At 40.2% G+C, this 27339-nt stretch overlaps 1 protein-coding gene across 6 annotated transcripts in view; it reads left to right on the plus strand.

Annotated features, from left to right (window-relative positions):
- The first annotated feature begins 742 nt into the window (after positions 1-742).
- Positions 743-27339, plus strand: part of MAP3K13 (mitogen-activated protein kinase kinase kinase 13) — a 42110-nt gene continuing 15513 nt past the window's right edge. The window contains exons 1-10 of one of the 6 annotated variants that reach the window (XM_081863504.1): positions 743-1356; positions 5509-5638; positions 13185-13330; positions 14270-14499; positions 21553-22127; positions 23564-23747; positions 25639-25830; positions 25950-26108; positions 26283-26441; positions 27192-27300. In XM_081863504.1, coding sequence (XP_081719630.1) covers positions 21626-22127; positions 23564-23747; positions 25639-25830; positions 25950-26108; positions 26283-26441; positions 27192-27300 — 1305 coding nt within the window. In that variant the 5' untranslated portion in view covers positions 743-1356; positions 5509-5638; positions 13185-13330; positions 14270-14499; positions 21553-21625. Of the gene's footprint in view, positions 1357-3778; positions 4220-5508; positions 5639-13184; positions 13331-14269; positions 14500-21552; positions 22128-23563; positions 23748-25638; positions 25831-25949; positions 26109-26282; positions 26442-27191; positions 27301-27339 lie in introns of those variants that run through there. The other 5 variants (XM_081863506.1, XM_081863509.1, XM_081863508.1 and 2 more) reach the window with 5 other exon arrangements.

The following is a 27339-nucleotide window of genomic DNA, read 5'->3' on the forward strand; positions in this document are numbered from 1 at the left end:
CCATGATACTGTGGACCATGTCTTAGTCTGTAGGCAGCATCAAAAAAATCATAAGGTATGATAGCCATCAGGACTAGCAGCCAGTCAGCAGTCTCCTACATGAATTTGTCGAGCCCACTTTTAAAGCCGCTGCCAAAGTCAGTGTTGACAATATCGAGCTAGATGAACGAATGGCCGCCTATACAGGGATAATTTTAGTACTCTCACAGAGCTGCAAAACCAGATAGGAGGGGATCGCATCTTCTGCTTCACCAGGGAAAGGGAAAGGAGGAGGATCGCTCGCTCGCTTTTAGAAACGGGGAAGTCTGGCTGTGCAAGCAAATTTCATTCATTTCTTTCTCCTCCTCCTCCTCCTCATGCCCACCCAAGTCACTCACATACACAGGCGCAGGGAAAGCCGCTCCGCCCACCCCGTCAGCCCCGCTCTTCTTTCCCAAACAATGGATCACCTGCTCCACAGGCAGCCGGATACCCTTGCGGGTGCATAGCAGAACAAATACAGTAATCGTTGCTTAGCGATGTCGATGAGAGGTTTCCACACCTTTTTGTTTTTGGTCCCCTTTTAAGTCCATCTCCAGCATAGTCAAGGAGAGAGTGAGAGAAAACTGGAGACAGATTTCTGGTGGGATTTTTGGCCCCCTGAGGCCAGTTTGGCCAACCCCTGGGTACGCCCCTGAGATGAATTCACAAAAGAAAAACAGCTTTTTCACTTAAGTGTGAAAATATAAAAATAAAAATCGATCACATAACACTATTTGAATACTAATGCCCATCAACCTAGGGGGGAGGGGGCGGTCCCCTCAAATATTTTATTGGGAGGGCTGTAGGAACCTTGGTTCCTATGGGTGTGAATTAGTTGATCACAGTGCAATCCTGTATGCATCTACTCAGAAGTCAGTCCACTTAGGTTCATTAAGGCTTACTCCTAGGTAAGTGTGTATATAGAATTCCAGCTTCCATCTCTGCTGCAACTGCTGTCGAACCCCGCGGCGCTATTTATCTATAATGAGAGCGCTGCATTGGTTACTGCGGAATAGCAAGCAGGAGGGAGAACTCGGTACTTGGAATAGCCGCAAGCCGCTGGCCTTTCAGAGTTCACATTGGCATTAAAAGCGATTTAGGCTGCACACGCTTTAAGCCGCATCCCGAATTAAACGCATTTATGTAAGCCTTCCAAGCACTGCGCAGCTTCCGGAGGCGTCGTGGAGCCGGAAGTCGAGGACCCAAAACACAAGGTTGGCGGCCGAGAGCGTTTGCTTTAGTGTCAGGTGATGCCGGAAGTGACGCGCTGTTGATGGCCCGGCAGGTGGGAGGAGGACCAATGGCCGCTAGTGGCTTCAGGACGGCGGTTGGGCGGTGAGTAACGGGGTGCTGTGAGGCGGGCGAGGGAGCTAGTTGGGGGGACGCGCGTCCTTGGCTCGGGCCGCGGTGTGGCGGCGGTTGGGCGCGCGGAGGCGCCTCCGGGGTTTGGGCGGCGGGAGTTTCCTGCAGCATTTCCTTGTGAGAGGGCGCTGCTTTGGGCAGGGGGTCCTGCCGGTTCCTTTGCCCCGCCGGCTGAGGGGATTTCCCTCACCTCAGACACGGATTCCTGGCTACGTGGTGCGGGCAGGACCGCAGCCCAGTGCTGTTGTCTTTGGTACACGCAATCTGCACATCCGCGCCACCAGGCGTCTCCTCCTCCTCCTCGATATTTGGCAGATGGAAACAGGGACGCGCTTGCAACAACCCTGTTCTGATTCCCCAAAAATCGCTCCCTGAAACCCCTTCCCGCCAGTTCACATGGCTGGATGTTCTTCGCCACCAGCTGCAGACTCCATTCTGCTTTCCATCGATTAGGAAAATACGGAGCTGCCTTACACTGGGTCAGACCGTTGGCCCATCTCGTTGAGTGTTGCTTGCACTGATTGGCAGCAGCTCCTTAGTCTTTCAGACAGTGGGTTTTCTCATCCCTTGCTAGAGATGCTTGTGATTGAACCTGGGACCTTCTGTGTGCCAAACATATGTTTTACCACTTCCCCAAGTCAAGTGAATCACTGTTCTTTTGGTAAAGATGTGTTAGGAAACCACACGTGGTTTGTGTGTGATCCTTGGTAGAATCATAGAATTGTAGAGTTGGAAGGGACCCAGTGGATACCATCTATGGCCCACACCTTGCAATGCCTTGTTGCAGAGTTTACTGCTTGCTATGCGGGTGGCTCTGTGGTTTAGGGCTTGCTGATCAGAAGGTCGGCGGTTCAAATCCCCGCGACGGGGTGAGCTCCCGTTGCTCGGTCCCTGCTCCTGCCAACCTAGCAGTTCAAAAGCACGTCAAAGTGCAAGTAGATAAATAGCTACTGCTCTGGCAGGATGGTAAACGGTGTTTCCGTGCACTGCTCTGGTTTGCCAGAAGCGGCTTAGTCCTGCTGGCCACATGACCTGGAAGCTGTATGCTGGCTCCCTCAGCCAGTAAAGCGAGATGAGCACCGCAACCCCAGAGTCGGCCACGACTGGACCTAATGGTCAGGGCTCTCTTTACCTTTACTGCTTGCAAGGGAACTGCCAGTTGTAGCTTTCCACCTGTTACTACAAAGCTGGGCCCTCTGCTATGGTGGAGCCTCCTCTCCACCAGCAGTGCTCCTCTCTGCTGACAGAACCTGGTGGAGTGGCACCTATGCACCATCCTAACTCTCCCAGGAATCAGAGAGGGGGGAATTGCCTTTTCAGGCTGTAATCCAGGCATAGGCAAACTCGGCCCGCCAGATGTTTTGGAACTACAACTCCCATCATCCCTGGACACTGGTCCTGTTAGCTAGGGATGATGGGAGTTGTAGTCCCAAAACATCTGGCGGGCCGAGTTTGCCTATGCCTGCTGTAATCCTAAACGCACTTCCCAGAGAATAAGATCCATTGAACTCAGACGACTTGCTTCTCAGTAAATATGCACAAACTTTGTAATGTGCCTGTTCATAAGCCCAATGGAATACAGTGAAAATAGCAGCATGAGTCTGTGCTGTTAGCTTCTGTTAAATCAACAGTCTTAATTTTTGCAACATGTTCCTGTACAACTGTCTAATAGCTAAATTTGATCTTATAGTTTAATTCAGTATTTCCCAACCTTGGGCCTCCAGCTGTTTTTGGACTACAATTCCCATCATCCCTTGCCACGGGGCTTGCTAGTCAGGGATGATGGGAGTTGTAGTTCAAAAACAGCTGGAGGCCCAAGGTTGGGAAACACTGGAATTGCTTCAAGTTCTTCCTTCTAACCTGTTGTATGTAATTAATTGACATAATCGCCTCTATGTGAGTGTTCAGCAAGGCAGTCCTATTGTTGTTAGTGATTGTGATTTCAAATCATTTTAACGGTTTTGACAGAAGGATTGTAGATAAGTGTACATACCGTATTTTATAATTTTTATTTGTACTTAGGGCCAAATCAAACACCATATTTTTATGCAGATTGTTTGGGATGTGTGAGATGTTGTCCTTGCCTAGTCAAATGATTTAACATGGTTCCAGATTTAGACTAGCTCATGTTCTGAATTTTCTTTCAGAACACTCTTGTGCTTGATTGTGCACATTGTTTTAAGTATGCTGCTACAATCTGTAATGTATTAACTACTTGTTATAATATCAAAAACGAGGATTTGTTTAGGGCTGTCATGTGATTAAATAACTCTTAGTTGATTAATGAATGGAGTACTGTAATGCATTTGTTAAATTTGCATATGCATTAAAACAACAGCTCTGAAAAAAGCAAGCTTTTAACTGACTAAGCTTTTAATTGATTAAATGTTGCAGCTGGTTTTTCCATTTGTAAAGTGGAGCACTGCCAGAGAGGTAGGATATAAATTAAATAATACATGGTTGTAACTTGGAAGTGAGTTGCAGAGCTAATTTTTGCATCATCAAGAGAGCTTCTCTATGACCTTCCTATTCATGTTTGATGCACAGGGGGTGCAATAAAAGGGCCTGAAGGGTTTACATTCTAGAAAGAGTTCCTAGTAAGATATGTTACAATAAATAAGTTCATTTAAATTTGTTTCCTGCCATATCTTTTTGGCTTAGGCATTTGCTCATGGTGTCCTGGTCACATGTTACATGCAAACATACATGAAAACACCTGCCATCAATGAAAGCATGCATATCAATATATTTTCCCCAGATTTGTGGCCCACCACAGGGTTGTTGTCTTGCACAGCAATTACCTAAGTGGGGAAATAGCAAGCGAACCCAGAATCAGGTACTGAATGGAGTGTTTATTATAAAACGGTGAGCATTTAGTAGATACAAATTTGTCTAAAGGTTTTACAGTCTGTGCCCTTTTTGTACCACCAGCTTAAATGAACTTGTCCTATGGAGAGATAGGCAGATAGAAGACTTTCTCAATGCTTGACTGCATTGTTACAGAATTCCCTCCCATGGGATGTGTGTTTCTCTCATTGACTGGTTTTGTTTTCTTTTGCTTTTAAGTGATAATGGTATTAGTCTATCTAGGTTCTTAATGTTATAATGTTTAAGTATTGCTGCTATTTTACTGCAGATTTTGAAATCAGTTGTTTTTAGATAGTTATTGTAAATCTTAGATTTGATTTTTAACCTGTTTTACAATTATCTTATTTTATGACCTTTGTATGTTTTGACTCTGAGAGAATAAATATCTAAATAAACAAAATGTTAAAAATAGTATGCACTAGTGAAAATGCCAGATTTTTTAAAGTTGACAATAATATTTTAATGTTACTGTGATGTTATTTTTGCTTCAAAAAAAAGGGGGGGGGAGAGTTCTGCAGTCTTACACTAATTTATCAGGAAGTAAACCCTATTAATGTAGCAGTGCTACATAGTGGTACAACATTCTTGAATAGTTAAGTTTATTTTATTATTATTTATTTTGTTATTGTTATTTTATATACTATTTTTAAAAATATTTTTCTTTTAAAGTAGATTTAAAATAAAAACAAAAGCAATTAAAGGGAAGTGTCAAAAACAATATTAAATCACATTATTGTTTATAATCAAATTGGTTTCAACAAAGTTTGGACAAATGCACTTACTCTACTGTATAAACCTTTCAGAAGCTGTAACTGAGAAGGTGAGAATAAACTCTCTTTGGAACAGTTAAAACCCACTTCTCAAGAAATTATTTTCTGCCTTTACCTCAGGCTGCCAGAAAGAAAAATGTTAAATTTTACCATGATTTTATTTAATATTTTTAGGCAGTGTTGAGCAAATAAGCAGGTTCATGTAATAGTGCAGAGTTAAGTCCCCCCATGCTGTGCCCAAAAAAGCAGGATTTACTCAATTTTGCATTTGTTTCTTGTAGTATTTTTAAGTTGTCCGAATCCTCCTGTGCCTAAGCTCTGCACCTTAAATGAAGTTTTCCCTCTTGGATTATATATCCAACAAGAACATTCCCTAGAATTTGTTAGAAACAAACATAGTTTATTTACATAGTGTGATCTCTTTTGTAAATGTCATAAATCACAAAATGTGCATATGTTTGACTAACTGTTTGAATTTCCCCCCCAGTGCACTAAAATCCAGATTTTTGGGGATAGCGTCAAACAGACCCAATCAGCAGGAATGCATGGATAATTAAAGCTTCCAAAAATGAGTCGTGAATTGTTACCCTTCTTCTGGAATCCACAATTTGAGGACAGTAAGTAGTTATTTTTGCTTTGTCTGGTGTTTTCGAGACTCAATCCTGTCAAGTAAACAAACAAACTATCAAAAGAGAGAGAGAGAGAAATCACACTGACATTTAGTTGGTGTCACCCAAAAGGACTTGCTGATAAAGGCTTCTGTATGGTAGGAACGTAAGTTTTCCTCTGTTGATACCTTTTAAATATTTATTTGTAGGTTTTAACAGCCATTGTGTTTTGTGGAAGAAATTGCAGGTAGCAATCCTGGGCCATTAGAAAGCATCGTGGAACAAGATTATTAGGATTAACTAAAATTTCTCAAAACATTGAGCAAGATTTCAGGCTCCCTAGAAGTATTCCTAAGACTAGATGTTCAGTTAAAAAAAGAAAAAATATGTTCGAGAACATGGCTTGAAAAGCTCCATGATCTGAAGGAATTAACTGTAGATATGATGAGTCTTCATATATTTTTCATAAATCTGCTTCCAAATTGGGCTTCCAAATAATTTTGGCAAGGTCAGGGTAGGCAGAGGTCAAAGAAGGAAAGGAATGAAAGGAGAGATGGGTGAGGAAACTGGTGTTGGATTGCTTGTACAGCCAAAAGGACTCTTTAACTTTCACATATTTGACTAATCCCATTTAAGTTTCAAAGTTTTTAGGCAGCACTCTTACATTCCAAAACTTGTGTTAAGTACGACGACAAGACATTAGTTTTTAACATTTTTCTAAGAATCATAGGGAACCATATTTTGCATTAAATTTCAGGTTCTGAAATAAAACCACTGATACATAGTATTGATTTTACAGTCCTTTCTGTTTTTCTCCAATGAAAATTAAATATATATTTTCTGGTCTCTCTTTGATACCTTTGTGCTCTAAATAGGCCTCTCTTTACATTGCATCCAATTTTTATCATGTTTTTACAATAAAATTTCGTCTTATAAAAATGTAGTGAAAATTCCAATAAGAAATAAACTGTCAATTTCTCCAATGAATCCCCTGGCACTGCTTGTCCATTCCTTCAACCTACTTTATCCATTTCTGTTCAGAACCTTAATCATCCAATCCATCATTGTTGAAGCTGATCCAGATTTTTAGTGCCAGGGAAGAACAGGCTGTACAGCCGCTACAAGATTTTGTTGTAACTCAGTTGTCCATTAATAGACTCCTTCCAAATGATTCACTATTAAAGTTATCATATCAAGACTCGGTCTAATGCTCATCATTAGAATTATAGTCTTATCACCTCTATCCAATAGCATTGAATATATTGAAATCTCCACTAAAGATGGAAAAAATGTATGTGTGATCTGTTTGACATTTTCAATATTTGAATATCTGAAAGACTGTCTCATTACCTACAGACCCTCTTGGGTGTTAAGATCAGCCCTGTGTGATGAAGGGTGGGTAAGATTTGAGTTGATAACAATAATTAATAATGAATACATTTGAGAAAATATTTTATTTAACACGCTAGCATTAGATTCAATAGTTTATGTTCCCTCAGTACAGAAAGAAAATTGCTTTATTGAAGTTTAATTTTTACCCCGTTGATAGTTCACTGTTATTTATATGTATTTCTTTCTATCTCTAGCTTTTAATCTGATACATTTGGGACAGCATTTTATTGTTCTTCCTTGTGCTCTCTTAACATTTTGTAAGGCTCCCCCCCCCTGTATATGGTATATTTAATAATAAAAACTCTTATAGGGAAAAGGAGAATCTTCATCTTCACTTAGTGGTTGGTTCTAATTACAATAGCTAGGGTTTATATAGCCCAAATGTATAATGAGGAATGTGAGGGACAGTTGTTTGGATTAATAGAAAATATTCTGCTAAATGTGAATTGACAAGTACCCTTGCTGTTGGAAAACTGTAAGTAAAGATGCTTTCAAAATATAATGGGCATCCAGAACATAATATGAAGTGCATCTCAGGTTAAAGTTTAAACCAATACTATTACTATATGCACTAACTTGCTTCTAGTAAAACTATAGCTTGACAGCTTTTCACCTGCAATCCTTCCTGATAAAGATGTTTAGGGTTAAGGTGTACATTTTAATGGATACTGTTGCCACATTTTTATTGAAATGGCTCAGAATTTGACATATTTGAATGCTGAGCCTTTAGCTGAGTCGACTAAAAGAAGGCTTAAAATTTCAACCATTTTTCTGTTGGTTCCTGTCTTGTTATTCTGATTAGTTTATCAAGATTAAGCCAGAGTACTCCAGTTTGGATTTACTGGAGAACTCTGACTTAATGTAAACTAGAATCTCTGTGCTGAAGTTGGTGTGCAAGGGGAGGACAGGCAAAGGAGGTGTATGTGGTCATGAGGTTTGGCCATGCATCATAAATCATAAGTAGTATATGAAACTATGGACAATTCTTCAGATATGGCCAGTATTCATTGAATGTGTCTAGTCCCTATTATACAAGTGAATCAGAGCTGTAAAGCAACTGTAAATGGTAATTTAAAATGTAAGCTTCAGTTTATAGCTGCTGTTTGTACTATACATGTTTGTGTTACTGAGCAGAACAAAGAACTGTGTTCTGCAAAAATTATGACAAAGCATGCATTTGAAAGGGATGTTAAAGTAGTTTATTCTGCAAGGAGGATTTCTCAGCACCCAGGATTGTTAATATGGAACTGGCTTTTCACAATTTCCTTTGCCCCAGTTAAGTCAAAAAGCATTACAGCTGTCAAGAGTATCACTATATGTTGGGGTTTTTCAAGCTTCTTCCCCAGCAATAAACTGGGCTGAAACTTCAGTGACAGGAAATTTTTAGAAAGCTAATATACTATTGCACAATATGCACAATAACTTTTTGTGGATAAGTTTCTAACCTCTCCAATGGTCTTCCACCTTTTTCTTGTAGGCCTTTTCTAGCGTGATTCCAGTGTATGTTGCTTCAGGCTCCAATTTAGAAAGAAGATGGAATTATAGCTGAAATTCTTCCATAGTCTAGTTTTCTAGTAGGATTGCCAGGTTCCATATGGCATAGAGCTTCTGTCCCTTGAATAGCTGCAATAGAAGCAAGAATTACATATTACCTTTAGGCAACTGTAGCTCTAGCTGCCACAGTGTGCTCTAGTTCATAGTTATATAAAGAAGTTATATAAACAGGGATTTATATATAAATAAGGAAAGTTGCACAATGAAGCACAGATCAAAATGCAGAGTTACTTAGGCCGTGACAGTCACAATTAAGGTTACTAGATTTTGAAAACGAAAGGCCAACTATGCCTCAAATAATTGGCTAGAAGAGAGAATTTTGGCAAATTCACTTCTCAAACTGTAGATCTGTGGTGGTGGGGAAACTACACATAGTAACATTTTCAATTGCTGGACACAGGGTCCCAGTTTGTATTGGCAACATTAATATTATTGGCTGTGTTTGAACTGCTAAACCTTAGTGTTACGTGAATGAGCCTCAGACATGTCATCTTCACCTTTTCCTCCCCTACTCTGGGGTGACTTTTGCTTCTGTTTTTAACCACATCTTAGTGTCCTGTCCAAACCCAAACAAACTATGACTTACCATAAAACAAGCAAGCATTCACAGACAGAAACGTGCAGCTTGTCCACACCTCTGTCACTCAGGAACTAAGTCATGGTTTAGCTTTGTTTTATGTCCAAACCTGGGATTGTAATTTGCCCCACCCAAACAGACAAGGAGTGGTACATCAAGAACATGCCTTGGTTACAGCGCTTGGTTTGTTGGGAGTAGGGCAAATCACAAGCCCAAGTTCGAATGTAACTCACAAGCCCAGGTTCGAATATAACTCACCAAACCATGGCTTAGCTCTCAAAAGTGAGGGAGGAGTGACCTAGTTTCAGTTTTCTCCCTGTGAACCAGCATACTTGCTTGGTTTGGGATGATGGCCAAAGCTTCCCTACCCTTGAGTTAGGTGCTGTGATGAGACTGCCCGCTACTTTTAAAATTTGCTTCCCTCTCTCATATTCACTTGTGTCATAGGACACAAGTTTGATACTATTCAGTGGGAATTCTGAGTAAACATGCCTGTAATTGGGCTGTTAACCTACATGGGGAACATTTCTAGTCAGACAGACAAATTTAAATATACTTAGAAATGCTTATCAACAGATTTTCAGATTAAGGGTTTACTTGCTGGTGAAGACCAAAGTCCAGCATTATGTTTCCACCAGTGGCTGGCCAAATGTCTTTGGAAGCGCACACACAGGTCATGGCTTTTGTCTGTTGCTTGTCACCCATGTACTGCAAAGTATATTGCCACTTGAACATGAAAACTACCATGAGTAATAGTTCTCTGTTCACTTATGTTTGTCTAGACCGTTTTAAGAAACCAGTAAAATGATTTGTAAGGAGAAAAGAGTTGTGAGGCAGGTGTGTGTGTGCATTCTGCACGCTGGATTCAAACAAAATCCAGAGTGTACCGTAGTTTTCACCCTATAGGACGCACTTTTTCCCCTCCAAAAATGAAGGGGAAATGTGTATGCATCCTATGGGGTGAATGGCAGGCTTTCGCTGAAGCCTGGAAAGGGAGAGGGGTCGATGCGCACCGACCCCTCTCACTCTCTAGGCTTCAGGAAGCTATCCGCAAGCCTTGGGAGCCGGTCTCCCAAGGCTTGCAGAGAGCTGCCTGCATCCCGAAGCATCCCAAATTTTTTTCTTTATTCCCCCACCCCCCCGACCTAGGTGCGCCTTATGGGCCGGTGCACCCTATGGGGCAAAAAATACGGTAATCTTCATTTCCTTAAGGAATGCGTCATTGGTTGCTAACTAAACTCTATGCTAGGCCTGGGTGATGTATCAATACATTGCCCAGGATCAGTTTGGGAACCAGAGTGTGGTTATATACCACCCGGCGGTATGCCTGTCCAAAACCAAGCAAACTATGGCTATGAATTGTGTGGGTAGCATGGTGGAGCCTAACTTCTGCAGTACAAGCCCTGAACAGAGAAAAGAGCGGAAAGCTTTCGCATAAGGAAGTAAAATTCCTGGGCTTACCTTGTGTTCTTTGATCTATCTCTTAAGTGTGTTGAATTCAACCTTTTGAGTACGTAGAGATAAGCCCTTATCAACCAGCAGTTAAAATAACAAACCCTCCCACCTTGCTGAGTTGGACAGAAACTCCCCAAGGCTTCTAGGCTAGAGTAAATGTGTACAAATGTTATACCAGTCAGCCTTGAAGGGGACAAAGTTTACACACTGAAGAGATCCACTGCAACAAAAGTTTTGCATTGTTTTATGTAGTCCAATGCAGTTTAAAGTGAGTATTTTAAATTAAAATACTTAGTTTTTAACTCAATAGATTTATCTAGAGAGAGATCCATTTCCTGCTAGCAAATGATGCACATTAAAATAATCTGTAAATACACATAATGACTCCTGTGGAGGGCAGAAGAGGTGAGTGAGTGGGTTTTCCTATTGTCTGCTATGAATGAGAAAAGTGTCTCATGCACTCTGAATTCAATCTGCCATAGCTAGCAATGGGACCATAGTAGAAAGAATAAATATTGGCAGTACAAGCTTTAAATTTTTATTCTCTTGAAAAATTAGCAAATGTTTTATAAAGCTATTGAATTTTTTCTTCCCAGTGGTTGGACATCTGTTTTATAGAACTTTTCAGTCATATTATTTAAGAACATTTATATTTATAATCGGTGCGTTTTTTTCTGGGGGGATGCTGGGGTACACATATCCCTAAACATTTTGTGAATCTAAGTTTGGGCTTTTTGAGGAGCAGTATTTCAATATGAGTAGGAAAATGAGAGTATCCCTAAACATTTTTTTTAGGGAAAAAAAAAACTGTTTATAATGAACCATTCCAAAATCCCCCGCACTGTGAATATAATTTTCTTTGTTCAAGATACTTGTATATGATATTCTTATCTCAGTTATATTTTAATTCCTTAGTTCAAATAATAAAATCCTTCATTCCTAATTTAATATATCTTAACTCTTGCACTTGTTAAGCACACACCTCTCCAACTGGAGTAAAAGCAAACTGATTCACCTGTCACCTAATTGTTTCTCTCTCTATATGTCATTGAGTTTCAACTGTCTATACATTTGTTAAACATTTGGATGGGTGGATCAGTTTTTGTTTGAGCACAATTTACTATCTTTTAAGAGAAATATTGTATTTGTTGGAAAATACACTATTTTGAGAAGTTCTGACAACATTTTTTTTTTTAAAAAAATTTGTAGTCAGAACTTGGGATTTTACAGACCCAAATATTAAGGATTGCCTAACCACTAGAAAGAAGGTTGCCCTAGGTCTGGAATGTACCTTATCATTCCTGAGTTGCAGCATTCCTCTGATGTCAAATACAGTGGTACCTTGGGTTACAAACACTTCGGGTTACAAACGCTTCGGGTTACAAACTCCGCTAACCTGGAAGTAGTACCTTGGGTTACAAACTTTGCCCCAGGATGAGAACGGAAATCGTGCGGCGGTGGCAGCGAGAGGCCCCATTAGTGAAAGCGTGCCTCAGGTTAAGAACGGTTTCAGGTTAAGAACGGACCTCCGGAACGAATTAAGTTCGTAACCCAAGGTACCACTGTAGAGTCCTACATGTTTTGATTTTGTCATGACAGTTGATAAGTTCATTGATAGAGCCTAAAGCAGGAGTCATGTTTTGAAGAATGCCCTAGATTGGTAAAATACAGGAAGAAGTTAGTGTGTACTGATGGACCTCTCTATAAATTGACCTGGGTGTCTCCAGAGGTGATGGCAGAGCTGAAACCTGACACTGCATTTTCAAGAATCTGATTATGATTTGGTTCACATGTAATGTAGACCTAAACCATGGGTCCCCAAAGGCAGATTCTGGTTGCTTTGCTTCTCCTTTGTCCCTGCTTTTGCATTTTGCAGCAATGATTTCATGTAGCATATTGCCAGAACCCAGGCTTATACTTTTTGTGCTCCAGATAAACCATGAAGCAGCAAAGCAGCCACAGTCTCCTCTCTGGGAACTTTCATGTTCCTACTAAGTCATGGTTTGGCTTAGCATCACATGCAAACTGGGACTATAAGTTCTTAATTCAAAATATGGTGATGGTTTGGGAGTCATAAAGATACTGGTTCAGTTCTGATGTAATACTAATTGTTTGGTGTTTCATGAGCAAGCCTTAGGCTTGTGTACCCCCTTTTCTTGCTCTTTCCTTCTTCTGTACACACTATGTATACACTATTTTTGACAGAACTAGGAATTACTGGAAGGAACGTGAGGGAGGAGGGAGTGTATGATCCCAAGTTTTGTTGTGTGGTTCCAAAATATGGCTTGGAGTTATGGTTGAATAGAGCCAGTGAGACACTGAGCTTGTACAGTTCACATAGCTGCATGAGGACAGGTTTTAAAAATATATATTTACTAGTTTACAGTATATAGAATCTTATATAATGTAAACATCATAGTTATATTTTGTTGAATTTCATATTGTATTTAGGGAATCCCTTGGATTCAGTTCTCTTTGGAGGACCATGTGAAAAGTATATGCAGAGCCTGGTACAATTCAAGCCAAAACGTTCTTTTAAAAAATCTTATTAGTCTTGTTTTATTTGGCTATTTTCAGATAGAAGAATCCAGTGTTGGAATGTCTTACTCTTGCTCTTTGAAGCTGCACTGAGTGTCAGCTTGGTTTATCTACCTTGAAGAGCAAATCAATGCACAGCTTGAAGAGAGGGCATGGGATGTTGCCGTGCCTGGAACAATGATCAGGTACCAGAATGAACCTTAGATTTAGAATGGAAAGAATATTAATAGGTGAGAATTACAGTAGCTTACTTTTTCAACATACAACATGTGAAATGTTAGGGTCTGTACCAACATAACTCTACAATTCTGGAGGAAAGGTGGGATATACCAGTAAATATCAATAACAGTAACAACCAATTTCATACAGTTCTTTAAATTGCACCTAACACTTCAAATGTTGTTCTCCTTTGGGAGGAACCGCCATTTTCAAAACAAAGTTCTAGGTTTCTCTATATTTATTGTTTACTGTGTTCCCTTTATTATGCATACAATCCTATATTATTTTCCTTTTATATACTCCTCAAATCTGGGTATAATATTTAGTTATTAACTTGGGATTGGATACAGACTTAGTTATGCTTAGAGTAGCTCCCCTTGAAACCAATGAGGTTTGTTACACTAACTTAAATCCCATTGATTTCAGTGGGCCTTCTCTAAGCACGATTAAGTCTGGATCCAACCCTTAGTGTCACGGTGTATGCTTGAAGTAATGTAGGTCTCTGGTTAATAAATGTACTAGTTTCCTATAGCAGATATCAGATATTTGATAGGTTTGTCATGCAAATCTATTCGGATGGCTGGCTTTGCTGTGATATTGTTATGCACTCATCATATAATGAAGGGAGAGAGCTTTTCTGTTCTGCAGCTTTTCTACATGCTGTTCTAATATTCACCTCACGTATCAGCATTGTTTTCATTATCATCCGGTCCCACTTGCCCCACACCCCTCCCAGCTGGCAGGGTCTGTATCATAACCCTTTGATGCTGTGTCGCAGGGGTTTGATTGGTAGCATCTGCCTGCTCTGTGATGAGATTCCTCTGAAGAAAGGCAGGCTGTTGTTGCCTGATTCTGATTGGCTATCCCACCTGACTCTCTTCTCCTCTTCCCCCCTCCTTTTTCAGAGCACACACCACAGCAGGCTGTATTCTGAAACCTAAAACAGCCCCGTATACATCCATTCATGAATCTGTGACGTCAGTAGTGCCTGTGTTCTCCTTTGCAGCGGGGTTGCAGGATTGTGTGGGTGGAATTTCCTTGCTGTATTTTGCAGATCAGGTTTGGGTTTCGTTTTTCTGCCGTCCACATCATAACGCATGAAAATGGAGCAGGATTGTAGAAATTACTCACCACCGTAAGTATATTAACAAAATCTGTCTTCCTTCAAGGGGCTGCCTTTGCAAAATGACCGATGTTACCTTCCTGCCATTTATTTCAGAGGGAGCAGATGGATGGTGCATTTGGGGTGTGAGTGGACTGGGAAAAATGCTGAAAGAGACCATATTAAAGCCAAGAATATTTCTGTTTCTGCCCATTTACTTCTTTGTAGAGCAAACATAGACATGTTTCATTTGCTGTTCTAGAGGTTGTTCTGGAGGTTGTGTAATGGTCCTTCCCTCTTTTTAAAATGGGAGAGAATGCATTTCTGTGGCTGTCTGAAAAGGCAGAGATTGCAAATAGCAAGGGGGAAAATTGCAACTGATCTTAAAAAAGGAGGCTTCTCCCTCTTCCCACGTCCTTGTGAAAATGTAATCTTCAATGGTGGTGCAGCTTTTTAATAAAACTTAACATGTTTGTCAATATATTTTGACTGGATTTGGGAACAATTTAGGTCTTAATGAGAAGTTTAATGATTAAATCCTTCCATAGAAATGAAAATGGCTTCTTTTAGCATACAAAAATAATTAGATATAAAGTCCCAATGATTTACTGTTTACTGAGATTATCCTTACTGAGGTTTGATTGTCCTGCTTGCTAGTGAAATCAGTGAGAGTTCATACGGAATGGCAATGTATCTTACCCTTGAATCGTGCCCTTTCAGAAATTGCTGAAAAAAAGAAGTACCAGAAGTGACAAAAACAAATGTCAGGCACATGCCTTGGACCTAATAGTTCTGGCTCCACTTCATTTTTAATGCTCCCATCCTAAGTTACAACATAGTGTTTTCCAGAGTTTGTTGCTGAAATTGGAAATACATGTAAAGCTCTATTTTTGACATTGTGCCTAGAATAAAAGACAAATGTAACAAAAATAAAGCAAGAAAAGTAAAAAACAAAAACAAAAACCACCCCACCACTCTGGTTTCCATGTTTGGAAAAAAAATGCATCTTACCCTTTCTCTTCACTGGGACATCCACCCCCTTGATACCTGGTTGTCTTTGTTACTTACTTCTTTGTTACTTACTCTCTGGGTTCACATGCCTCTATGTTTCAAAGTACAGTGGTAGAAACTGAATGACAAATTTCTATTCTTACACAATTAACTTAAATCCATTCTTAATTGATGGGGGGGCTTTATGTTTGTTTATAGGCATTTAATATTACAACGGCTTAATAGTAGGATTTTTTAAATCTGTGGCTAACTTTTCAGATTGTAATAAGGCTAGTGCAGCTTTGATTTGTGGTTTGTATGTTAATTAATTCCAAAAAGTGAAGCTTGGCATCTTGTTAATCTCTTCTAATGGATTATTGACAAAGAGCATTGCATCTCTTCTGTCTCTTGTGGTCAGCAGAGGTCAGGATTTTCTCTTTTTTGCACTACTTGCTACAGTAAGGGTCAGTTTCTTCCTGTGTGCAGAGTTAAATAGAATTCCTTAAGTATTAAAGTTCATTTTAATAATTCTCAACTACTCCAGAGAAAGTAGCTTCAGAGTTACTCTTTTTCTGATATTTTTCTCATAAATTCCATGTTTATCATTGGAACTGGAAAAAGCATTTAAAATTCTGAGATGTGTCAGAATAATTTTTTTAAGCCACCAGCCCATTATGGCATACAGAAATTGCTAAATTCAAATTACGTTGACCAAACGACTAGGATTTTTCCAACTCTTCTTCCATTGTTTTGCAGATATGCTGTAAGTTGGTATTAATGAAATATTTGACCATGTTTATAAACTTGTAAGATGTAAGGCTTATTTCATCAATTAAAATTAATTTTGTTGTTCAGCTTGTGGTCCTGGTCAGAATACAAAAATTCTGTTGCATCTTTGGAACTCTTAAGGACCAAAGAAACAGTATTTGTCTTAAGGGTATTCAGAGTGTCACTAAAAGCTTTAAGAAGAGTAAAAAATAAATTAATAAAATTTTCTGCCTTCAAAAACTCCAGCAACTGTACATGTGGAAATAGGGTACTATTCTATAATTTATTTTAATAGCAATTTTGGGGAGTAGGGGGGCCAAGTGCCCATCAGTTTGGAATCAAAATGGGGCCACTCCCAAAGGAAGGTTGTTGTAGTTCATACTTGGTAGAGTTGTTCCCTATAAGAATATAAGCTTGTAAATTAAAAGGCAAAACAAAAGAAAACAAAAACAACAGCCTGATAAGTTTCACGTGGGTGGGTGGGTGGGGGACTGATAGGAGGGAGAGAAGATAAGGAAATTAGACTGCTTTTGCCTTTATCAGATTATATTAACTTTAACTGGAGTTGGGGTTGGGGAGGGAAATACATATTATGAAGTTAAATTCCCCTTTCTTACTTCCTAGACTGTCTCTTACTAGCCTAGCACCTAACTATAGAATGCTCAAGTTCAGGGCTGAGGTGTCCAAACCTGAGCCCTCTCACATGATAGGAAAATAGGAAGCTGCCTTATACCAAGCCCATCTAGCCTAATATTATATTGCTGTGAGTTGCAGGCAACTCTCCCAAGATTTTAGGAAGAGGCCTTTCACACCACCTGCTACTTGATCATTTTGGCAGTACAGGAGTAGGCATCAGGGTTGGGATAGAAAAAAGTGTCCTTTTTAAAGGCAATGAGAATGGATGAATAAGTGCATGTATAAATGCCTTTCCGAAGGAGGAGAATGACTTCAGACAGTATTTTACTATGGCAGGCATCTATTTTCCATACTGTTGTGTTGATTGTTATTTGATGGTGGTATGTGTGGTAGTGAGGAGAAGATGATTGCTTGATGGTTCTGCCTTGGCATCAAAGAATAGGTGTTTGTATGTGTGTGTATCCTCCATGTCTAGGAATTCCCACCTGGGGTAGGGTAGACTACAGTACCATACCCTCCAACATTTCTCTGATGAAAATAGAGACGTCCCATTCCATATTGATAATTTTACTATTTATACCCCACACATCTTACTGAGTTGCACCAGCCACTCTGAGCAGCTTTCAATATATATAGAAACAGAATTAAACATTAAAAACTTCCCTATATAGGATTGCCTTCAGATGGATTGGGGGTCGGATAACTCCATACCCTCCAACATTTCTCCAATGAAAATAGGGACAGCTTAAGGAAAAGTGGGACATTACAGGATCAAATAAAAAACCAGGACAGCTTCTCTAAATCAGGGATGTTCTTGGAAAATAGGAACACTTGGAGGGTCTGCTGTACATATATATCTCCATATTAGGGCTGGGCGATACATAGTTTTCAACATTGTGATATATTATCCACTAAATATTGTGCTATACCGATATATCACTATGTTTGAAAGAAGGATGTAACTATATAGAGGTGAATGGGGTAATGTCCTAGCTAGCAACTTCTACTACTTAGGGGTCTGAAACTGATACATTTTTACTTACTTTTAAGTATTTTACTTACCTTTAAGTATTGATACAACTGATATTTTATAGTACAGAGCAACAGGGGCAGAAGAGATGACCGGCTTCACACTTCTTCCCATATCATGATTTTTTACATAACACACACACACTGTGATTCACGATATATTGCCATACCAATTATTATGAAACTGTTATCATGATGTGAACTTCAGTACATTGTCCAGCTCTATTCCATATCTCATGTATTTATGGTATTTATAACAAAATTCTAAATAAAAGAAACCCAAAGGGTTGTATCCAGTTGTTGCCCTGTTATAAAGACTTTTGTTCTGGTGAGAGATGTCGACTATTGGAGGAGGAGGGAAAAGCAATATGTTGCTGATTTCTCCCTCTTTCTTACAGTCCCCAGTGCCCCCTGAAAATCTGTTCTGGACAGTCCACCAACCCTCATAACAGATTTTCAGGGGGTCCTGAGGGCTGCAGTGTAAAAGCGACTGGCAAGAATTTCCTTCTGTCCTCTGTAAGTGGGTGTCTCTCTCTGGAGAAACAGCTCTAGGAAGACCATTGTCAAATAGGGCAGTGCTTCCCAACCTTGGGTCTCCAGCTGTTTTGGGACTACAACTCCCATCCCTAGCTGGCAAGACCAGTGGTGAGGAATGATGGGAACTGTAGTCCAAAAACAGCTGGAGACCCAAGGTTGGGAAACACTGAAATAGGGAACTGGCATCAAATGGGTTTGATGTCAGTTGGCTAACCAGGCTCTTAAGCAATGGTTTGATCCTCAATTAAGATTATTGTCAGTAAACCACATTAAACCACAGTTCTCCATTTTGGAAATATTCAGGAACTAGGTTTAATTTAACCAGGTCTGCCGCACTTTCAGAAAGGAAAATCCCAAAATATCCTATGTGTTCTATTCAGAAAGAGTTCTGTTTAGGAACAGGTGAATAGGTTTTGATGGGTGACTTTCACATGCATTTTTTGTCAAAAAATTAAAGCCAATGGCATGCTAAAAAATTACTTGACTCTCTTCCCCCCATTCCCCAACTCAACTATGAAATTAAAAATAAATAAGTTTTTTTTTGTCGTGCTCTGTAAGCTGTATGACAAATTTGCTATCCTGCTTAGGCTACTGCAATAAAATGTATAGTGTGTATAAATGGAAGGCATGTAAAAAGAGGTATTCTGAGAAGCTTCTACCAGGAACTTTTATTGGTTTCATATCTTAATGTGACAACACTAGGAGCTGAAGAGAGCTCTTTCTACCTGCCTAATAGTTATATAGAGAATGCAAAGTGGACCCCTTCAGGGAGAAACAGATTAATGAAATGTGTGATAGTGGATTCTCATTTTCATACTATACCTTGTAGTGTAAATATCAGTTCAGTGATATTTCTATAATAATAATGAATGTGCATTTCCTTTTCTAACTTAACTTTAAAAAATACTGTGTTTGATATTACCAGAAGTCATTATGCAACCTTATTTATTTTGTGTGACACTAGATTATGCAATCTAGAGCCATTGGACTGTGAACATGAAAATGCTCTGAATGGAAACAATTCTAAAAATATCTTTTATATCACATGGGATGATCATACATATAAAATGTATTGTTTACAGAATAAAGGCAACATTTTCTTGGGCAATTGAAACTGAGCTTTTATTTGTGGGAAGAACAGCTTATCTGAGACATATTTTTTCAGACTGGGGAGCAGAATTCAGCCCTTCTGTCAATTCATGTACAGATATGTAAATAGCTTTGGTTTCTCCAATGCCAGAACAAAGATGTAAATACAGTGGTGCCCCGCAAGACGAATGCCTCGCAAGACGGAAAACTCGCTAGATGAAAGAGTTTTCCATTTTGGAGGTGCTTCGCAAAACGAATTTCCTATGGGCTTGCTTTGCAAGACGAAAATGTCTTGCGAGTTCCTGTGGGTTCCCCCCCCCTTTTCCTAAGCCGATAAGCCGCTAAAAGCCGCTAAACCGCTAATAGCGCTAATCCGCTAAGCCGTCAATGGGCTTGCTTCGCAGGATGAAAAAACCGCTAGACGAAGAGACTCGCGGAACGGATTCTTTTCGTCTTGCGAGGCACCACTGTATTTCTTTTTCTTCTTCTTGCTTGACAGAATTACAAAATAAAAGTTGTATCTGCAAAAGGGGGGCTCCCAGAAGCATAATAGTGGAACATAACATGACAAATTAGAGCAGGAAAGGCACATATAGATGTGCTCTCAGTGGTGGTTCAGCTCCAGGTTGTGAAACTCTTCTGTCTTCCAAAGTTTGCATACTCCAAACATGCTTTAAGACCTTTTCCCATGGATGTAAAGTTGATTTCAGCAGTTGTATCTTGAAGACTGGTTTAAAATGTATATTTTTAACGTATCTTAATATTTTTTTTTTATTTTTTTTTACTCATCTCCAGGTTTATATAGATAAGTGCATAAGGCAAATAAAGTTTCTATCCCTTGTTTTGAATATAAATCACAAGCAGCTGCTATAGATGCAACCACATTGTAAGGGTGTTACATAATATGGAAAGACAGCTATAGTATAACAATACCGTATAGTAAAACATAATTGGAGGAACTGGATTGTTCATATTCTGGTAAACGCAAGTCTCCTGTAAGATCAGCTTACTCAAGTCCAGCTTTTTCTCCACTGTTAGTTTCAGCCTGCTTATATATAGCTGTCGGTTCTCCTTCAGTTCAGCCTGTCTTGTCTTAAGGAACAACTGTGTTCTATGTTAGACTATTCTAAGCTGGGACTAACACCCCAGAAATAGTAAAACAGATAGTTGAACAGAAGATCATTCCTATGTACCTCAGTAATTCACTTTGGTCAGTAATATTTACCTTTAAATGGGTGAAGTTCACACCTGTCCTTGCAATAATGCCTGAGTAAGTCCAATCTCAATAGTATCAAACAGTAGCCCAATAGAAATTACCTATTTATAAAACAGGTGTGGGGAACCTTTGACCCTCCAGATATTGCTGAACTATTACTCCCACTACGCCTGGCTATTGGCTGTGCTTGCTGGTGGGAGTTGTATCTCAGCAACATCTGGGGTGATTGGGTGTCCAAGGCTCCCCACACCTTATATATAGAGATACAACACAACATACCATAGTTTCCCCCTAAATGCACACTTGTTAAAAATTTGCATTACAGTTGGGCACAATTGTTTTGAATGGTTATTATAACAAATCCATTTACAAAGTATATCAGCCTTGTTTAACTTTAATTTTAAATACCTAATTCTATATTAATAAAATTGTTGTTTTACGATGCATGGAATGATCCTAATGCAGCTTGGATTTTTTGTGGCAAGCTATGTGAATACTTCAATAGTTTTGTCACATGAGCCTGTTTGGTTTCGATGTCAGGTGGCTTAATGTGACAGATGGGCAAAGTCCAGCATGCAATATATTGCTGAGAGATACCACAACTGTGGGAGAACAGTTGTAACTTCAAGCAATTGCTACTTCTGTTGTTGTATGAAAAGTTCCTTGGGACAGGATAGCCTTTTTGTTAGGAAATGAATCCTTGGGCTTAAACTGAAGAACAAATAGGTAGTTTACATCAGTTTATTGTTCATTTAAAATATTTGTCTCCAAATGTAACCAGATATATGATTCTCATAACCTTTCTGTGGTTCCTTTTTCAGGTGTTGTGGCCACTTTCTACACTGGGAGTGAGCACTGGTGTTTGTTAGAGCAATATCTTTGACTGTCAACTCCATGCACACCCACAGTACAATGACCAGTTCTCAGGAGCCCCTGAGCTGGTCTTCCTCTACGACTGTGATCGCCAAGACCCTCAATGAAGATAAAGATTTCACTAGGATGCATGGAGAACATATACCCAGTGGTCTCCATCCTTCATCTGAGATCATAGAAGACGTACGAGACAAGGGCTTACTTCATAGCAATGCATCAGAGAACATGAGCAGTCCAGCTGCCACAACAGTATTGACCAGTGTAAGTGAGGATTCCAGGGACCAATTTGAAAACAGCGTGCTACAGTTAACGGAACAGGATGAATTGGAAACTACCGTTCATCAGGGCACCAATGATAATATACCTGGAGAGACCAACAATGGAACAGAAGATATCAAGATCCAGTTCAACAGATCAAGTAGTGGAAATGGTGGATTTCTTGAAGGACTCTTTGGTTGTTTGAAGCCTGTATGGAATATTATAGGGAAAGCTTACTCCACTGACTACAAGCTGCAGCAACAAGGTAAACCTAAAAAGTCAAACCATATATTTTTGTGCCTTTAAAAATGTTCTCAGATATGAAGGAGGGGAAAGTATAGCCTCCAGAGTGTCATAAAATTGCAGTAGCCTCAATCTCATCTATTTGAATTTATGGATCAATGTTTCATATTTGACTCACCAGTGCTTTTTCTCTAGAAAAATAGGTGCCAGTACTCACCATGAAGTTGTTAACACTAAGTGTCACACTTTTTAACAAAAAGAAAAGAGGTACTGATACTGTGGACCCTTGAGTACCCCCTGAAAAAAGCACTGCCACTCAACTTTCAGAATGTCTAAAAATAAGGCAGTCCCGAAACCAAATAGCAATTTCTGCTATTCTGTGTTGCTTCTTGTATTGGGTCATTTATTAGGCACCTGGAGCAGTGTTGTAGGATTGGTTGTCGATGCCCAGGGTGGGTGAGCTGGGCAGGCGCCAGCCCTTGCCACTGCCGCGACCCTACCCCCACCAGAACAAAGTGGGGCCATGCTGAGTCAACTGCCCACCTATGCAGGGGGAGATTGACTGGCCGACACTGCCCTTGGTGGGCGGAGAGGAGTGCCAGGCTGGACTGCACTGGGGTTGCTTACATGCTTCACGCCCCCACATAAATTGTGCGCCCAGGGTCATGGCCCCCCAGCACCGCCTACACTATGCCCCTGATCTGGGGTATTATTTTTCTACCCTGGGATGGGAGGGGGGGATGTGGGGATGACTGCATGCAAAATCTCTTCCAACATGTGGCAAGATCATATTCTTAGTTGCTCTTAATAATCTTTAAAGCAGGGATCCTCAAACCAGATCAAGAAACAATTAGTCTGAGCTCCTTAAAATGTGATTAAAGCAAAACAAATGTGCATTTGTTGTGCATGGAAAAGCTGTACTTGTGGGGCTGATTTGTGGGGAAGAGCTCCATGTACAGTGGGAATGAATACTCAGAGCTTCTTTCATTAAATGAATGGGGCCCCTCCTATTTGTACAGAGCTGAAGTTGACTATCACTTGTGCTTTCAAATGTTTGGTGCCCCTTGTAGCATCACCCCTGAGCACCAAATGCAGTTTCAGAGTCAGATATCCCTTGCTTTACTGACTTCCAGTCTGGAAGCACTTCTGGTCCAAAGCACCTCTATAAGTAGAACATTTGGGATATTTAGGTTGAAGAAATAAAGTGTGTGTCCTTCTATCTCAGTATCTTTATTATGGGAATGCTCATCTAGTTATTTCCTGGGAAGCTTAACAGCTAATGAAAGCACTAGTGCTTTTTTCCCTTTTAAAATACAATATTATCTAGATGTGAGCATTTTGCATGCTAGCAAAGTTCAACAGGGCATCAGACTACAAAGGCACTAACTGGTTGATTACTCTGAGGCTTGACAAAAGGTAGCTATAGCAGTCAGAATAACAATGCTTGTTTCTTATCAGATACATGGGAAGTTCCTTTTGAGGAGATTTCTGAACTTCAGTGGTTGGGCAGTGGAGCGCAGGGAGCTGTTTTCTTAGGGAAATTCAGAGCAGAGGAGGTGGCCATCAAGAAAGTGAGAGAACAGAGTGAAACGGATATCAAACACTTGAGGAAGTTGAAGCATCCTAACATCATTGCTTTCAAGTAGGTCATACTTTGATTATCTTGACTCTAGAATAATGTTGTTTTTTTGGACTCATATGCTATATCTCTTCATGTCCTGCTAAATTGTGTTGTGGGTGGCACTGTGGTCTAAACCACTGAGCCTCTTGAGCTTGCCAATTGAAAGGTCCACGGTTTGAATCTGCGCAGTGGGGTGAGCTGCCCCAGCTTCTGCCAACCTAGCAGTTCAAAAGCATACCAGTGCAAGTAGATACAGTGGTGCCTCGCAAGACGAAATTAATCCATTCCGTGAGGCTCTTCGTATAGCGGTTTTTTCGTCTTGCAAAGCAAGCCCATTGACAGCTTAGCGGATTAGCGCTATTAGCAGTTTAGCGGCTTTTAGCGGATCAGCTGATAAGCGGCTTATCAGCGGATCAGCTGATAAGCGGCTTAGGAAAAGGGGGGAAAAGGGGGGGGAACCCGCAGGAACTCGCAAGACATTTCGTCTTGCGAAGCAAGCCCATAGGGAAATTCGTTTTGCGAAGCGCCTCCAAAACGGAAAACCCTTTCGTCTAGCGGGTTTTCCGTCTTGCGAGGCGTTCGTCTTGCGGGGCACCACTGTAAATAGGTACCGCTGTGGTGGGAAGGTAAATGGCGTTTCTGTGCACTCTGGCACTCATTGCGGTGTCCCGTTGTGCCAGAAGCAGTTTAGTCATGCTGGCTACATGACCTGGAAAGCTGTCTATGGACAGACACTGGCTCCCTTGGCCTGAAAAAATGAGATGAGCACTGCACCCCATAGTCTCCTTTAACTTAACCGTCAGTGGTCCTTTACCTTTTACCTTTACTTCAAACTGTGTTCAGGTTACAATGGACTCCTCCTGTCCTCTAAACAGCAGTTCTAGCTGGAAAATCTCAACTTCAAGATTATTTCTTTAGCCATGCCTGCTCATGGTAAAACAGAATCCTTATATTAATTTACTATCCTCAGATGATCAGATATTGGTGAGTGAACAAGCCGGCAAGTGTCACTTAGTATTAAACCAGCTTTAAACTAAGGCTTCATATCCTTGCTTGTTTGGAAGCCATTAGCCATAGCTTCCCAGTATATAAATGGAAACCGCAGCAAACTGAAACTTCCTGGCTTGTTTCCAGTTCATATGAAGGGAGGAACAAAGTTGCTGTTTATGGATGTATGTTTATGGATGCATGGTACAGCGGTAACTCTGGTTGCAGAAGGGATATGTTCCGGAGGTCCAGCCGGATCCCTAGGTTTTCGCAACCAGAGAGACCGCTTCTGCGCATGCACGTGTGGCAAAACCCCGGAAATATACTTCCGGTTTTGCCGGTTATGTATCCCAAAGTTTACGTAACCGGAGGGATACGTAAGCGGAGGTATGACTGTAGTTGGATAACATGCTTTGTATTCTGTGGAAGCCTGAGTTCTTCCCAATCCATTATTGCAGCAATTTTTAAAATTTTATTTCCCACTCCTTTCTTTGTGAAAACTTTATTGTTATGTGTGGAAAGAGTTTTAATGTGAGTTAATTCAGCAGCATTTCATCCTCCTTATTCTGCCCCAAGACCCTGAATAATAATCAACACTACCTCATGAAATTCAATTTTAGAATGAAATAGAATGTTTAGAATGAAATAGCTCTGGGAAGACATTTCATTATTCCACTTTCTATTCTGGTACATATATGACCAATTAGTTGGTGGATAAAGTGAAAATAATGTGAATTTATTTGAAGGATAGAATATTAATATGAATAAATTGAAATAAAGAGTGATTTGGTATCAAAGGTGAGAAATACTTTTACTGTCCAGGAGAATTAGCAATGGACAGCACTTTTCATTTTGTTTCACTTGCATGTTTTCATTATTATAAATGTTGTTGTTGTTTTTAATCTATAGTTCTTTTTTATGCCAGGGGCGTTTGTACTCAGGCACCGTGCTACTGTATAATAATGGAGTACTGTGCTCATGGACAGCTGTATGAAGTGTTGCGAGCCGGTAGGAAGGTCACACCTCGCCTGCTTGTGGACTGGTCAACAGGGATTGCTAGTGGAATGAACTATTTACATCTTCATAAAATCATCCACAGAGACCTCAAGTCACCCAAGTGAGTTGTTAGCATGTGGGGAGTGTAAGACAAAAAATGAGATTTGACCTAAATTGTGGTTGTGAGTTGGAATTACATTCAAACTTTATTCCCCGTTTTTCCTTTTTTTTTCTTTTCAGTGTATTAGTTACTCACAATGATACAGTAAAAATTTCAGATTTTGGTACTTCTAAAGAACTCAGCGATAAGAGTACAAAAATGTCCTTTGCAGGGACTGTAGCTTGGATGGCGCCAGAGGTGATTCGCAATGAACCTGTCTCTGAAAAGGTGGATATTTGGTGAGTAATGCATTAATAAGTACTTGTCAGTTTCAGTGTTTCCAACAGAACTTCTGAGACAAACTATGTACTCATGACTTAGCATCACTAACAGCTTTGCTTTAGAAGATCTGAGCCTTAACCCCCTTGTTATATACAATTTTTCTGATTTCTCTCTCTCTCATTTTCTATCAGGTCATTTGGAGTAGTTTTGTGGGAGCTTCTCACTGGAGAGATTCCATATAAGGATGTCGACTCCTCAGCCATCATCTGGGGGGTAGGCAGTAATAGCTTGCACCTTCCTGTGCCCTCCACTTGCCCAGATGGATTCAAGATCCTTATGAAGCAAACATGGTAAGGGTTGTTCTGTCCACACTGAGCCCAGCTGTTATTGTGCATACTCCTCTTCCACCCCCAGTACAAAACACCACAGTATGCCCACAAAATGAGAGTGAAGGATGAGATCTCTGTCTGCGCTGACTAGTAAGATACTGGCATTAACACTGTGATACTGCAGTCTGTTCTTTTGTAAAGCACAGTTTAGAATAATACACTGGCTTGGGGGAAAACAGCTTCTTCAAGTGTATGAACTGATATGAATGCATTATGATTGCCGCTGACAGTAAGATAATAAGTAGAAGCCATGCCTGCAAAGGAGAAATGGGGACACACTTTGAATATGCTCCTAATACTTCCTTTGTGACTTTTTTGAATTTGGTGCCCTTTTCTTTTTCCACCATAATTGTTCCAGTAGCTGGAAAGGAAGGGATGAGAAGGGAGAATAAGTGAAGATGCTTCTGAAATGGATGCGTGGAAAATAACAAAGTGAGAGGATATAGTGTTCATATCTAGCTAATAATCTTTCTACATTAGTGTTACATTGAGGGTTTGGTTTGCCTTGCCAGATACGGGAGGAGGAATAAGGAAACTGACATTTATGTATTCCTGATTGCTTCCTCCTTTGTTTTTCTTTAGGGGGTGGTGGTATTCTAATAGGCAGTGAGAAAGGCCTATTTCAAATGAAACCATCAATTAAAATATTCCAAATTGCTTCTTAATTATGTTTGGATGTTCTCTCCTGTTTGTTTTTCTTTAATTTGTCAGGCAAAGCAAGCCGCGGAATCGGCCCTCTTTTCGACAGACACTTATGCACCTTGACATTGCATCTGCTGATGTGTTGGGTACCCCTCAAGAGACTTATTTCAAGTCTCAGGTAAATCTCTTTCTTTTCTAGCACCAGACTGTATCGTTG

Source organism: Podarcis erhardii, assembly GCF_964252035.2.
Source record: "Podarcis erhardii genome assembly, chromosome: 5".
Taxonomy (NCBI): domain Eukaryota; kingdom Metazoa; phylum Chordata; class Lepidosauria; order Squamata; family Lacertidae; genus Podarcis; species Podarcis erhardii.